The following is a 15,866-nucleotide window of genomic DNA, read 5'->3' as shown; positions in this document are numbered from 1 at the left end:
TCTTAAAGAAATATCATCATACATCATGTTCCTTAGTTGTCTTTTGTGGTATTTCAGCCCTTTGCAGTGTTTCTCCTATCTCTCTGATTTTTTAAAAAGTTTATTACCTTAGTTTATTTTGTTTTTAATGAGGGCCTCCTTCAATTGCACTGACATCTCTTTGAGCCTCATATTTAAAAATGCAACATTTTTTGCACTTCAGATATTATGTTTGGGTGTGTCATGAAATAAGAAAGGAACAGGCCATCAATGTTAGTCCACCAATTGTCCAATTGCTTTTGAGCATCTGAAAATAGGAGGGCGTATATGAAAATTGTTGTAATTCCTGAACTGTTCATGCAAAGTTTTTGTAAAAACCCTTAAATTAAAGCTGAAAGTCTGCACTTTAATTGCATCTTGATTGTTTGATTTAAAATCCATTGTAATGGTTCACAGAGGCAAAAGTGCCAAAATTATGTCACTGTCTGACAAATCATGGACCTAACTGTAGCTCCTCAAAAACAGATATTAGTAACAGTGTATCCGTTACATAGTAATGCACATGAAACACATATAATATATGGACAAACACACATAATGAAACAACACGGATGGGCCAACATAAAGACACAGGCAGACATTTACAAGCAAACTACTCTGCTGTAAAAGAGTGTCACTACAAGCCAAAGGTCAAATGGTGTGACCTTTTTCAGGTAGAGCTTTAAAAGAAAGTGATTTACATACTAAGGAAAAAAAAGAATAAAATTAAAACCATGACATTTTGAGTTGTACAATAACTGTCTGGAAAGAGCTTTAGCATTAGTCCTTCTCTGATCTGAACCGGGCCTCTCTCAGCGTGATTATTTATACTTGAGCTGAGTTGGTCAAGGTCGCTTCCCTTTATTTAACAAGCCAGTTTTTCAGATAAATGAAGGAAAAATACAAAAACGCTTTCCACTGTGTGACACAAGTACAAGGAAAAGAAGGTGTTTTCAAAATGTCAACATAAATATATTTCAAGGAGTGACTTTCTTGATGGGTAAAGTTGTGATTTGGAGGGAAACAATACTCTGTGCTAACTTTGAAACAAAGAGTGAGAAACAAAAGAAAAAAATTACCCGCTGTGCAACTTTTTACAGAGAAATGTGGAAGTTAAAGGCACTTAAAGGTAGCTCGTGTGGAGTAGGATGTTATCAATCGCATATCACAGTCAAACCAACTGCTAGGTTATTCGTGGAAACGTCAAATTATGTTAAAAGGCGATATTTTAACTGTCGGAGTCTGATGACAGGGATGAAGCACGCCATCCACCTGATGAAAAGGACTCTGACTAGCGATAAGAGAGCAAAAATAGATGAGGTCATCAGGTATTGTTTTGCTATAGTTCTGTCTTCTTAGCTGATGTAAGCCATATTTCATGCTGTCACATTATGAGGCTTACTCGGGGTGACAACACAAACAAGCAATCTGTCATATGTAGTGTATACAGTAGGAGTTTTTTTACATGCTTTTTTATGAAGGTTTTTCACAGCTTCTCTACAACTTATACTTAAAATGGGTTCTTATTTTGTAGGAGTAAAAATAAAAAAACTATATCGCAGTAGTGGTTTAGTTGATCATAACATCATTGCAGTTCTTTTAACTGTGATAAATAAAGAAAAATCCCACTCACTCGCTACCTTTAACAGGCAAAAACCACTGGATTCTAGCATTAGGGCATCATTTCTATAACCCAGGAGAGTTGCATTTATCTAGAAATATGAGAACTGAATTTGACCTGCCCCCAAAATCCATGACAAAAAGTGAAAAAAAGAAGAACAAACTCATTAACATCAATTGGATATGAAATGCGACGAGAGTATTGGAAGACCCAGGATAATTTACTCAATGTAACACTTTTTCTGGGTAGAAACCAATTATGTTGCTGCTTGTAAAAGATGCATTCTGCAGTGGATCTGGCTCAAAAAGAACTGCATGTGTTCATTCGTTACAAGTTCAGTGTTATCCTACTCGACAAAACCATTCAGTGACAGATTTGGTTTTATTTGTTCTTGCTTTGGGTGAGTCTTCGACTAAACTCTCCAAGACTATAGGAATATCAAATCAAAAAAGTGACAGCTTTACACGGTTCAGGTGACGGTCTGTTAAAGGGGTTATAACACGGACTAATATGGACTTACGTCGAGAAGTCTAGTCTATTAAGCATCAGAGACAGAAAGTGCAGTATAGAATATTAAACATCACAGCATTTCAATGAGTTATTTGCTGCAAGAAGAAGAGAACATTTTAATAAACATCACAAAGAGACAGCGGATTAGGAGTAATGAAGTGTGAACTTGTTATGAGAAGACAGAGAAGTGTAAAGCATGGAGCAATTTGCTAATAAAAATGGGTTTTTTTCCGACTTAGGCACTTGATTTGTGTCTCACGCAGTAGTCACAATTTGTGTGATTATATACGAGACAATAACACAAATGCGTGTTTAATGATATTTGGAAAATGTTAGTAATATCGGTGAACAAAAGCTTACAACGTGACTGGATCAGGTATAACACATGCACCATAAAACATCGTACTGTACTCACTGTATTCCAGAGGAGATGAGGGACACGCTGACCACCACCAAGTCCAGGATGTTAAAATAGTTTCTACAGAAAGAACCTTTGTGGAGGAAGGCGCCATAGGCTGTCATCTGCAGGGGTCAAAGTTCAGATTATTACCTTTTACCATGAGCAGCAATATTTTAGAAGGGTTTAATGCTAGCTTACTAGAAACAACACTATATTACCACATCTACAGTTTGCCTATCTATACATCTAAATCCAGTAAATAATTTTTGGTAAGCACATGAACCAGCTTGTAATGATTAAATATTATTTGACAGCCAAATGTTAATTTCAGCAAAGAAAAAAAAAAGAAACTGAATGAACAGTGAATGAATGCTTTAGTGTGCATCACAAACATTAAATACTACCTTAAGAATGATCTCGATGGTGAAGAGTCCAGTAAACACATGATCTGCATAGCCCAGGATCTGAAAATAAATACAACACTGTATTTTAACTGGACTTGGACTACCCCTGCCCAACACGCAAAGGCTTTCTGAATGAACAGAGACCAAAGTTGTTACACTGTTTCATTTGCCACGACAAAGTTCTTAATGAACCAAGATTGTTTAACATTTCACAAAGCAAAGCTGAATGAATTCAGAAATGCTCATGACTCTCTTAAGGCCACAGTATACCCGCTGTAATGGTCGCTTCGCTGACCACTGCAAGTGATTTTAACAGAAACCCGTATTTACACCTGCCGTTACAGTGCAGGAAGGTGCTGCAGTATTCTCCTGAAGGATAGGTGTCGCCACTCAGACAGTATCACCACATAAGCAATAATATAGGAGGAGAAGAAATCAAAACCGGATGTTTTCAAACTGTATATCTGTATGTGTCTGAGCTCCTGTGCTGGAATATTATTAAAATGTCTCTAAAAAAACGACACGGCCGCTCAACTCAGCTGCGGTGGCTGTGGCGCGATCCGATTTACAAAAATTCAGAGATGTACGACTAGCCGATGCGCCACCCACGACCCAAACACAGCATTAGAAGGCACTTTTTTTTAGGTTCATAGTCTGTACATAAACGATGGCAGTAGCTACTGGGCCTGAAAAGATGGCGAACTCTTGTGCTGATCCATTGTATAGAAGTAAATTTTTATACAGAAGATAAAAAAAACAAGATAGAAACAGTCAAAATGCTCATCTAGAGGCTTCAGAACATCAGTCTACAAACCAGTTGGTGATGTCCACTGCCTATATACAATCTATTTGTGCCCCATTAGCAGAAGCACCCTTGAAGACCTAAACTTGGTAAAAATGTGTGGTAAAACTCGGCAATGAATGTGTGCTTCTTTTTGGGTAAAAGCAGGACTTACGGTCAGCTGCAGCATAACATAAATGACTCCACAACTTACTGAAATAATAATAATGTTCAGGTCCAAATGAACTAAAATAGAAATGCTGGAAAATCTGAAAAACAGGTTGTTTTATTTCATTACTGTTTCAGACTAAGGTTAATTGGTTTAGACTAATAGAATATATAATAGGATCCTACACCAAAGCCAGGGAAAATATAATAAAACAGATCTTTATTGGCCTCTGAGGAATACGTCTCACTGACTGAGACAGGAAACTGTGCACAAAAACAGATACAGCAGCACACACGGTGTTTACATTAGACTACAGCTTCATTACATTCATAAACACCACATTAATTTACGAACAACGGGCTGATGTCACACAGCGAGTACAACTGCAGATATATCCTTCGTATACTGCAAAGTAACTGAAAATGTTGTGGTTTCACAGCTCGCCTTGAGGCTAAACACGAAGTCTCCGCTGCTGCATGCGAATTAAAAGACACAACTTCTTACACATTGTCAAAACAGACTGTGCAAACACTAAAACAGTAAATACATTCATTTCTTGATTAAATGTTGACATTTAGCAAAACAAACACAAAAAACACCCTCATAAATATATTTTCACACTGTATGTGTACAAAATGATACAATAACTACTCATTTTTCTTTTTGGCTAATAAAACAGTTTAAAAGAGAGCAAAGCTTAAGAGGCGTTTCATATCTTCTTAACATGAAGTTAGTAACAGTTACAGTACTCAAGACGAAATCTCATTAAGTGTAACGGGCCACTCACAATAAGCTTTGGTTCCTCTATAGCTATAATCCATTTAGGTCAGAATGAGTGTGCGTGTGGGCGTCTAATTATGGCTACTGTGCCTTACTGTACATCCGGCATTGTATGTCTTTATATACTTTATTTATACTGTTATATATGTTTTTTTTTTTATGTGGCTCAGGCAGTATAGCTGGTCGTCCAGTAATCATAAGGTCGTTAGATATACTGCCGAAATACTGCTGTGGATACTGAACCCTGATTTGCCCCAGATTAATTAAAGTGTGAGAGTGTGTGTGAATGTTAGATAAAAGTGCTTAAGTATAGATAAAAGCAGTCTATGAATGCGCTCAAATCGAGTAGACGGGCGTTATATCACTTATATGCTACCTTATTTCTGAAGGAGTCATTTTTGACAGGGTCTTCTGCCGCTAGACTGATGCTGCTGAGTAGGATGAAGAAGAGGATGAGGTTGGTGAAGATGTTGTGGTTGACGACCTTATGGCAGAGAACCCTGAACCTACAAAACAAAGTGCAAGAGAGAAAGAAAGCAAAATGTTTTCATCTAGTCTCTTTAAAGGAAAAGGATGCCAAAACGAATACAGCAGAAGCTGACTGAAATATTGGGCAGAGAAAATGAAGTTGGAGAGGAAGATTACTTGTTGGTGTGGCTGAAGATAAAGAAAGCTCGGGCCTCAGGCATGGGGACAGCCTTCTCCTTCAGCTGAATGTCAGAGAGGGGCCGTGGCCTCGGGCCCACAGGCATCTCTGGCTCATCATCGTCTTCATCTCCTGATTAGGAGGAACGGGAAAGAGGAGAGTAAGATAAAGAATATAAGGGGGAAAAGGTGGAAATAAGTGCAATGTTAGTAACTAGCCTTTTTTTATAATAAAAAAGACAAAATTCTCAATGAAACCACCTCTTACCTTATACCTATAAGAACACATAATATTTATGGCTGTGGTGTGTGTTACCTATATAATCATTGGCGGGATATGGATTCTTCTCTTCGCTCTCATCCCCACAGCAGTCATCCATGTTAATCTGAAAAGGAGAAGTATGAGATTTCGTTCATTTTTTCTCACTCCTTTGAACACACACACATATTCTTACTGAGTCTTTATATGTCTCTATGTACCTTTGTAGCAGTGTTGGTCTCCCCATCAGAAGTAATGGACTTCAGCTCTATTTTCTCCTTCTTCTCTTCCTCCAGAGGCGGCTTCTCATTTTCATGACGCTTCTCTGGACTGCCAAGCCTGGAGAAGGAGAGAGAACAAGAAGATCCTCAACTCTAGCATCTTGCCTTCTCCATACATAAATTAACATCAGAGGGACAACATAAAGATGTGTAATCATAGGGGGTGTTTTCTTAGCTGTGAGGAAAATTACAATTTTCTGTTGCACCTTTTCCATAGACTAATACAGATTGCAACTAAGCAGAATACATTTTTATGATTTGTGCTAAAGAACACTTTCTTTCTCAGCTGCACTTTAAACTCAACTTTGATCTTTGCTGGGAATTAATCTTTGCAATGATACTGAAAAAAATAATAAACTGTTGTAGAGAAAAGCCAAATAATATATTTGTATTCTATGTATGAAAAAGCAATTTTAGTGGTTTAATTCAAGCTTCTAGTGTCAGCATCCTTATTCACCTTGAGAAATAATAGGCTATCCAAGATGCTGCAAGCTAATTTTTTCCCTGGGTGCTGTTTGGATTGGCCGGGTCTCAACATCTCCCTCTATCCCTTTACAATTTTTTGTCTGACTGCCTCCATTCAGTTTTCTGCTTTACCTGGCCAGTTTTTTCCTCTCCTTCTCCTCCTCTTCCTCTTTCTGGGCTGATGTCAGGCTCTCGGCGTCTGCCAGATTGTCTACAGCAATGGCCAAGAAGACATTCAGCAGGATATCTGTTCAGAGGGGTGATGTTAAGGATGTTGCTGACCCATCAGATCACAAACAAAGCTGGCTATAAACAGGTGGCAACCCCTGGGGCTAAAAAAGGAAGCCAAAACCTACAGTTCCTGTAATGACCACTTGAGGCTTGGGTTAAAAAGTGAGTTTTGTTTTTTGGTTTTTTTTTGCTTTGTTTTATTCTTTGCTTCGAGCCCTGTGTACAGGAGCTGCATGCTAAAAGATCTTTTGTTAAAAGGGTTGGCATAATAAGCATATGCTTCAGCCAATACCTTTTGATTAGCCTTGTCTTGTGCTTTCTTGCTTTGTGGTAATCTTTTTCTTTATTCACTGAGATATTTGAATGCTAATCAATAAATCAAAAAAATATCAGTTAATGTTAATAGACTGTTATGTTGAAGTGATCAGATAAACAGCATTCAAAACCAATGAATGCAGACTCCAAAGCCAAATGACTAATCCTGCACTGGCTTTGGATTCAACAGGCTAAGCTGATGAATAGTAACAATTTAATCTGAAAAACACATTTTTAACTACTCTGTACTTTTAAGTACAGACGCTCAGTGGCCCGCACTAAAATCTTTTAACTTTAGGGATGCAAAATGTGTTCTCTTCCCCTGCAACTGCATCTTAACAAGGGGTTAGATATCAGATGTGACTCAGTGATTCAAATCACAATCAGCAACGCCAGTATCCATTTGATGACAGGATTAAAGATTGTCAGAAAACAAATTTGACTGTCAGTTACTGGATCTGACTCACCATATTTTTATTTTGAAATTCTACATGTATAAGCATCACGCCCGCATGTCCTGAGTTACTGGTGTAGCTATTCCATGTATTTGTATTTACATAGCACCAACATCTAAAAGGACCTGACATTATAATAGAAAGACTCTGCAACAATCTAGAACAACCAAAAGATTCCCTATGAGCAAGTGCTTTGTGACAATGGGGACCTCCTGTTGTGGTAGGATACAGTTTCCGCAGATGAAGAGGATGATGAAGTAGATGCAAACTAGCATGCCAGGAAAAGCTGGACCACCGTACGCCATGATACCATCATACATCACAGAGTTCCAGTCCTCTCCGGTCAGGATCTGTAGAGACAGAAGACAGTAAACAAAATCTTATAAAAATTTATTTTCATTTAAAAGAAGCCTCAGCCTCGTGATAGTGACAGATTACATTTAATTAAGCAACATTATAAAATGTACACTTTTTGTATCATTCAAGGACAAATGTAAGGTGACAATGGAGGCCGGACACACTTCATGAGAAAAAGTGGAGCATGATTACCTGAAACACAGTGAGCAGAGACTGGGGGAAGTTGTCAAACGTGCTTCGTCGGGTCTCGTCAAAGTTGAATTTTCCCCCAAACAGCTGCATGCCCAGCAGGGAGAAGATGATGATGAAGAGGAACAGCAGGAGCAGCAGGGAAGCGATGGAGCGGACAGAGTTCAGCAGGGATGCCACCAGGTTGGACAAAGAGTTCCAATATCTAAAGGAAGAGAAAATTAGTTGAAATGGTAGTCTTGTTATAATATATTTGGTAGGTTGACTGTTGGATTTCTATTTTGATTTCTTTACAGTTTAGAAGTGACTAGAAGAGAGTCTGATAGTTTGTGCTGCCGGAGTTTCCTGCAAAGAAGTTTATGTTTTGCCATCCTGGATTCATGATTTAGTGTTTCAGTTGTAGGATTGAACTTTTCAGTGTTTCCTTTATTGTTTTTTCCCTCTGTTCTGTGTTTCTGTTTTATGTGTTTGCCCTCCAGAGTTCCTTTGTCTCTGTCTTCATGTTAATGTGACCGTCGTATCTCTGTGAGTATTTCGGTTACTCCCTGTTTTCAAGTGGGTTTTTTTGTGCGTCCTGTGTATGTTTTGCTTCCAATCTGCCTTTCTGCCATTGTCTTTACCTGTGTGTGGGTGTGTTACCCTCCTGTTATTCATTTCCTAATTAGCCCTTTGTGTATAAATAGTCCAGTCTTTGTCACAGTGTGTTCTCTGTGTGTAGCCTTTGCATGTTTTGTCGTGCTGATTTTTTGTTCTTAGACCTTGTTAATTTTTACTCCTGTTTACATATATTGAAAGCTACTATTGAAAACTTTGCTTTGTTATTAAGGTTTCTTTCTGAAATCCTGTATTTGGATCCTCACCCCTATGCTTCCCAAACCTTGACAAGTGTAAAAAGCCAATATCACTGGACTGTATTTGGTACACCTGCAGTGACTTAAGTGACTCTGAATGTGGCATGGTTGTTGGTGTCAGCCTGGTCTGATGAGCTTTGATTTATGGTGCGACATTCAGATGGTCGAGTCAGCATTTGGCATAAACAACATGAAAGCATAGATCCATCCTTCCTTGAATCCAGTCCAATACCTGGCTGTTGTTGCTGTCCATCTCTTTATGACCACAGTGTCTTCTGACGACTGCTTCTAGTAGGATAAGGCGCCACGTCACAAAGCTCAAATCATTTCCCACTGCTTTCCTAATCTTGACAATACGTTAACTGGACTCTATGAGCCTCAAAAGTCACTAAAGCTCAATCCAATAGCGCTCGTTTGGGATGTGGTAGACGGGATGTGTAGCTGACAAATGCTATCGTGTCAATATGGACCAAAACCTCTGAGGAACGTTTCCAGCACAGCGCTGAATCTATGCTTTGAAGAATTACAGCAGTTCTCAAGGGAAAACTGCATCCAACCCGTTATAACGAGGTGTACCTAATGAAGCGGTCAATGAGTGTATGTAAACTAGTCACAATAGGAAATTCTCACCAAATGATTACTGTGGCAAAATAAAATCCAAGTTTGTTTGTTGTTTTTTGGTAATTGCATCACAGACCTATTGTAACCTGTTAGTTCTTCATCCTCTGTTTCCGCTTTGCTGAATGCAACATTAAGGCTCCACTGGTATAGAAACACTGTAAAACGGGGCAGTGTTAGCTCAGTAGGTAGAGTGGTAGAGTGGTGGCCCCATGATTGGAAGGTTGGGGGTTCGAATCCGCTGAACGGCTACCCTGAGGTACCCCTGAGCAAGGTACCGTACCTACACACTGCTCCCTGGGCGCCCATGGCTGCCCACTGCTTCACTGAGTGAATGGGTTAAATGCGAGAGGAATTTGCCCACGGGGATCAATAAAGTCTACATTATTATTATTATTATTATTATTATTATTATTAAAAAGCTGTTACTTTATGTTCAGTATAGCATTAGGTATCATTGTGAGTATCTTGCCTGTTGGAGGACTGAAGGAATAACTTCTGCTTATCAAATGCATATGCTTTAAGGTCTACACTAACCTGGTTATTTTGAAGATTCGGAGTAAGCGTACACAACGTAACACAGAGATGCCAAGAGGAGACATGATTTTTGTTTCCACTAGAATGGTTTCAAGGATCCCTCCACATACTACGAAGCTGTCGAACCGATTGAAGAGTGAAACAAAGTAGGCCTGTGAGGAGCAAAACGCAGACGTTAAAGGTAGAAAAAAGGGTAGAATGTGGTCAATGTTAACACAAAACAGTGATACAGTGTCCTACCTGCAGGCCCAGACTGTACATCTTCAACAGCATCTCACCAGTAAAGAGTGCTAGCAAAACCTTATTGGCTATGTCTGGGGAGGGAAAGAAAGGGGGAGTAAAATTAGAGTGGGATGAAAATATAATGCCAAAGAAAGTAATTGCACAGAGGTCAATAATTAAGCCCAGATCAGACATATTACTGTTTTGTGTGCATGTGTGTGGGTTGAGCAATGTACCTTGTACATCAGTTAGCCACTGAGGCTGCTGGTGATGTTCAGAGGCAATGGTCAGAGTGTTGAGGAAAACCAGGAAAATGACCAGCCAATAGAAAACTTGTGATTTGACTGCTGCCCGGCATTTCCTTCGACACAGCCTGTTCCACCTCCGAGAGTAGCGGCTGAGAAGGAAGAAGCAGAGATCATAAGTTGGGAAAAGGTGGGAGAGAAAAGAGAGGTAGGAGGATGGGACAGAGAATGGTGGGAAAAGGGAAAGATGAGGGAAGAGAAAAGGACCCACGAGCAATAAGATAAACCAAGAAAAATAATCAAAAGAAACAAGCGAATGGTGAAAAACAAATAGAGGAAGTGGAAGAAGGACAAGAAAGAGTCAATTAGGTTTTCTACAAAACAGTGATGACATCACGCCTCAGTCTGTGGTCGAGGGTTAGTCATCCTCAAAGACGTTTCACAGAAAGGAGAAACCAGTATAAAGAGCTGTGCTGGAGCATGAGATATGCACTGTTTGAGAAAAAAAAAGAACATTTGCGCTCTAAAAATGATCGAAGGGGCAAATTTAAAGTGAAATATGTTGTATTGTGTCTCACAACACAAAGGAAAACAATGCTTTAAAAAGAGAAGTAGCTCATTTTAGGATGCCAACCCCTTTTTTTTTTTTTTAATTTAGTGATTTTAATATCTTCCTCTATGCTGTGGTCAGGTCTTTTGCACCTTGAATGCTCTCTCATGTTGGAAATTAAAGTCATTGTTTCTGATAATTGCTAGCGTTAAACTTTGCAGTCACATCTGTGTGAAAAACTCCACTCAAAGGGTGTTTCGACGCTCATATACTGATAAGGTGTCGACTGTAATTTCATAATTGTCCTATTCTGGTTAAGTGACATCAAAAACACTAACGAAGAGCAGCTTGTGGTCTTGTTGGCCTACAGGTGGAAAAGTAGTGACGCATGAATTTCACTTAAGATTTTCACATAATTTCAATAGCCTAGACACTGATTATATATTTATGTAATGAATTGCTTTAAAAACGAACGAGCAATTAATTGTTTTTTTCTCCAAATAAACACTGTAAGTCACTTTGTCATCATTTTGTACACATGTGGGTGTCTTTGCATTATGCGTACTTGACCCATTTGTCAACCGCAGCAAACATGCAAGAGGATTTTTCATCCAATCGTGACTCCTCTAATTCAAACAGATCAACACAGCCCACCAGAGAATCTTCTCCCTCTGCCTATATATGTTGCATCAGTCTTCTGTTTAAATGTGCGTGAGTGCTTTTTATAGTCACTTATGGCACACACTGGCTTCTGCCATGATGCTCACACTGAATTTTACATGAGACACACTCACAACACAAGCAGGCATGCATCGTTACGCTACAGTTTTTTATCGTGTCCGTGACTCCAATTCAAGAAACATTAGTGTTTTTCAAATACTTTGTGTACAGAGGGATAGTTAGTTCATTGTCCCATCCCAGCTATGGAGATATCAGTGGAAGAATTTGGACCATTTTATGGAATGGTTGGAAATTTTTGAGAATTCCTTGATAATGCTAATTGTTTCAAGTAGTGATGAATATGGATTTTGCATGAAAAGTCAAATGTCGTCTGCATAAAGATTAATCTTGAGGTTATTATTAGATGTTGGGATTCAGATGATAGCTATGAGTAGCTCAATTTAATAAAAAAAAAAGAAGAAGACCGATGGTGACTATGGGCATCTTTGCCTAGTACCCCTGTTTCGTGTGTCATTTTGTGAGATTATTCCATTCATAGTGCCAGTGGCTAATGGTGTGGTATACAGAATTTGGATGCAATTATAGAATGATTCAACAAATCCAAAGTTTACCTTATCAAAAGCTTTTTCTCCATCACTGTAACAACAACTTATTGTTCTCGCAATTAAATTAAATATACACTTAAAGTCTAAGTGTATTATTTGAGGAGTAAAGTGGTCCCTCGCTATAACGCAGTTCACCTTTCGGCCTCGCTGTTTCGCGGATTTTTTTTGTGTGCAATTTTCCATGGTTTTTGGGGTTGTTTTTTGTGGTTTGTTTGTTTTTAGTTTTTTTGACAGTGCATTGTGTTCTGCGTCCTGATGGGCTGTAGACCACTGTCAATCAATCTCGTGCGGGTCTTCTGTACAGTACAGAATGCGTTCAGCTTGTCAAATTGTTTGTAAGTTTTCTCCCCAACAAACACAACAATGTCGACGAAATGTTTTGCACCGTCAAAGGCAACCGCGGGTGCCTTTGGTTTCATTCTGTAATACTGGACTTATTTTTCTACGAAGGTTTGAACTTTGAGGGTCTATAAATAAGAGTGAAAAGTGTGAAAATGTTCATGCCTGTCTGAGAACAGTGTGTAAAGTGTGTAGTGAGGGGTTTTACAGCCTCAAAACATCTATATATATAATTGTAATTATATAATTGTAAAAAATAAAGTTGGCTACTTCGCAGATTTCACCTATCGCGCGTTATTTTTGGAACGTAACTCCCGCGATAAACACGGGACCATTGTATTGACCTTTAATGAAACCAGTGTGGTCTTAATGTATTATGTATGCATTTAATCTAGATACTGAGACGTGAGAGGGACAATAAAAGGACATATTAGGTTTCCATAGAAGTCAAATAGTAAACAAATAGTAAACAGTCAGTATGCAGATTTTGTGGAAGCGGTGATGTGTGTTTTGTTTCTGTAATGAGACATAAAAAAATCATTTGAGCATGTTCCATAATTATTCTCCACAAATGCTTATAAGTGGCGGATCTAACATATTTACTGGCAACTTTTTTGCTTTAAATGTGGTGGTAGGACAGAACGAGGCTGTTTACAGTATTTATGTTAAACTTTATTTGACATACCCCATTTAAGCAACAGTTCACATCACTACCAAGCAAGAAATAATCTATTTTTCTGATTAAACATTACCACCAAAACTTTTGTCTGTTTATCTTCCATTTTCATTCATCTCATTCACTCTATATTTTTCCCCTGTCTGCTACTCTGCAGTCTGATAACTACTATGCTAAGCTTAAATAATTGTTACCATAAATTTATTTTACTGCACAAACATAACCATGGCAACGATCTTCTCGTCAAACTCTGCAAGAGAAGAACCAACATATTCGCAACAGTTTCTTCAAAGAGCAAGGCTATGTTTGCCTGTGTTCCTTTTGCACATCTGTACACAAACACCCCCCCGACACACACACACAGGCACAAACACACACAAAAACACCAACGACCAATTAAATAGCACAGCATTAGAGACATTAGAGCAGGTGAATTAAGAGACTATGGTAAACAACATGTACTAACCTGAACTTGGATTTGGAGATCCTAATTCTGGAACACAGAAAACAGAATGGATTATACATACACACATAACACACATATAGACAGGTGCACATGAAAGGGGTGATTTGAGAGGGATAAAGGGGAATAGCTTCCCTTATTATCACAAATGTCTTGGCATATGTTTCTTGATCAACCTCAAACGTTCCCCGATACGCAAGCACAAAAACTGCTGATTCTCTCCACAGGATGATCAAAGAACATATCTGCTTTTAACAAAAAAAAAAAACGGCCTGTCCATTTTTATGCACCCACTGGGAGCAGATTTGGGTACAATATAACAAAATGCACTTTGCCGTTATATTTCCTGCTTTTCTCTTGAACAAATCACCCCCAAACACACATACAGTGGCATCCAGTCAAAAGAAAGCAAACTGCGAGTTTGAATTTCCTTCAATCAATCCTGGTGTGAAAAAGAAACGTCATTTATTATTGTAACAAAATGTCTGTTGATTGTTCACCACTGTAACGGGAAAAAGTACAACATGGATAACTGAGGACAAGAGATTATGGAAGACATTTTGAGAGAAGAGTCCCCATGGTGGAAAAATTTTAATCTAAAAAATAAAACTAAAAAAAAAGAATCACTCAATTTATGACTTTAAATATTTAATTTGATCACAAATCTGTGGGGATGCTGAATGACCACATTTTTAAAAAGATATGAAAATTTTATGGTCCCCATGAAAGTTTTCTTGGATTGTTTTCACTGACTACTCTGATGTTGGTAAAAGCAGATAAATTAACCGATGAGCTCACTGACCGAAGCAATGAAATGTTTTCACTGACTGACTGAACAAAAGACTAAAATGACTGACTGACTGGATATGGGAGCTGACAGGACACACATCTCTTGTCTTCATGTGTCTGTCTTGATTACGAGACCAGTGGGTGCTAAAGTAGCTTGTACCGTGATGAACAGCTCCATGCCGATGTGAAGAAGAACTGACATGCTCTGAAGTCTTTCCTCCGGAATACTGGGAGGAATGCTCCATGTCAAATTTGTTGAAATCTCACAGAGAAAGAATAAGGGGCTATATTTCTAGTCCTGGCAGGGTACACTACATATCATTCTCTGGATATGTGAATTTAAATTAAACGTTATGAATGGTAACAACAAGGGCATTACTGATCGCCAAGAAAACAACATAATAAAGCAAATATTATGTCATTTATTTCCTAAATATTCTGACCTGTCTAATCCTCAGCATGTCAGCTAATGCGGTTTGGTTAAAACTGCTGGAGTAGCAGAACTCCTGAGCCTATAAATATAGTTTAAAATATATAAACATAGTCCAAGATTAAAAAAAGAAACCAAATCAGCAAATGAAAGTTCAAGCAAGATATAAATGACTTTAGCCACGGCCACTTACACTATGTGGACAAAAGTATTTGGCCACACATCTTAATCTCTGAATTAAAAGCACCTAGCCATGCAGGTTGCCTTTAAAACATTTGTGAAAGAATGGTTGTTCTAAAGAGATCACTGAATTCAACCATGGTACCACAATAGAAAGCCACTGTTGCAACAAGTGAGCTTGTAAAATTTCTTTCTTTCTAGATATTTCACAGTGAACTAAAAGTGGTTTTATTGCAAACTGGGAGAATTTAGAAACTGCAGCCATAAAGCAGCAGACCATGCACGAGTGCGGAGGTGTGTAGTGTGCAAAAGTCACCAACACCCTGCTGACTCGACACTTGCAGAATTCCAAACCTCCGCTGGCATTAAAATCAGTACAGATACTGTACACTTGGAGCTTCATGGCATGGATGTCCATAGCCTGTAGTGCCTGCGGTGAGGATGTATTGCAATACATCATCTTTATTACACTGACTGGCAATGTGAGTACTTGGAAAAACTGTTACGTAGCCAATAATAATATTTAATTAAAAAAAACATAATCCAGAACTGCATGTCCTCACAGGTTAGTGGTGACTAAAGTGAGGCAACATAGCCAATCAAATAATTGCCTAATTACTAATTTTAGTAAAGGAAAGAGACATCTGTGTTCTTGAACAAAAGAGCAGAACCTTTTTACAACTTTATGACAACAAAGAAAAAGAAACTGTGAAAAAGAAAAAAAAGTAATGTCGTGAAATGTAATAGAAAATTAGTTTACTTACAAAATTAATTTGTAAGTATCAAATTGCTGGTTTCTT

At 38.4% G+C, this 15,866-nt stretch overlaps 1 protein-coding gene across 17 annotated transcripts in view; it reads right to left on the bottom strand.

The window, feature by feature from the left end:
* cacna1c (calcium channel, voltage-dependent, L type, alpha 1C subunit) overlaps positions 1-15,866 on the bottom strand; it is a 235,227-nt gene that overhangs the window by 39,357 nt on the left and 180,004 nt on the right. For 15 of the 17 annotated variants that reach the window (XM_084910578.1, XM_084910568.1, XM_084910562.1 and 12 more), the window contains 13 exons: positions 13,671-13,697; positions 10,345-10,505; positions 10,127-10,200; positions 9,887-10,038; positions 7,884-8,085; positions 7,564-7,684; positions 6,466-6,580; positions 5,809-5,926; positions 5,645-5,714; positions 5,329-5,461; positions 5,060-5,189; positions 2,954-3,013; positions 2,565-2,671 (listed from right to left, as the gene is read on the bottom strand). In XM_084910578.1, the coding sequence (XP_084766704.1) occupies positions 2,565-2,671; positions 2,954-3,013; positions 5,060-5,189; positions 5,329-5,461; positions 5,645-5,714; positions 5,809-5,926; positions 6,466-6,580; positions 7,564-7,684; positions 7,884-8,085; positions 9,887-10,038; positions 10,127-10,200; positions 10,345-10,505; positions 13,671-13,697 (1,470 nt within the window). The remainder of the gene's footprint in view (positions 1-2,564; positions 2,672-2,953; positions 3,014-5,059; positions 5,190-5,328; positions 5,462-5,644; positions 5,715-5,808; positions 5,927-6,465; positions 6,581-7,563; positions 7,685-7,883; positions 8,086-9,886; positions 10,039-10,126; positions 10,201-10,344; positions 10,506-13,670; positions 13,698-15,866) is intronic. The other 2 variants (XM_084910571.1, XM_084910573.1) reach the window with 1 other exon arrangement.

This window comes from Perissodus microlepis, chromosome 17 (genome assembly GCF_051167445.1).
Source record: "Perissodus microlepis isolate ML-2025 ecotype Zambia chromosome 17, ASM5116744v1, whole genome shotgun sequence".
Lineage (NCBI taxonomy): Eukaryota > Metazoa > Chordata > Actinopteri > Cichliformes > Cichlidae > Perissodus > Perissodus microlepis.
The sequence above is the reverse complement of the archived record's forward strand: the minus strand, read 5'-3'. Positions and strand labels throughout refer to the sequence as shown.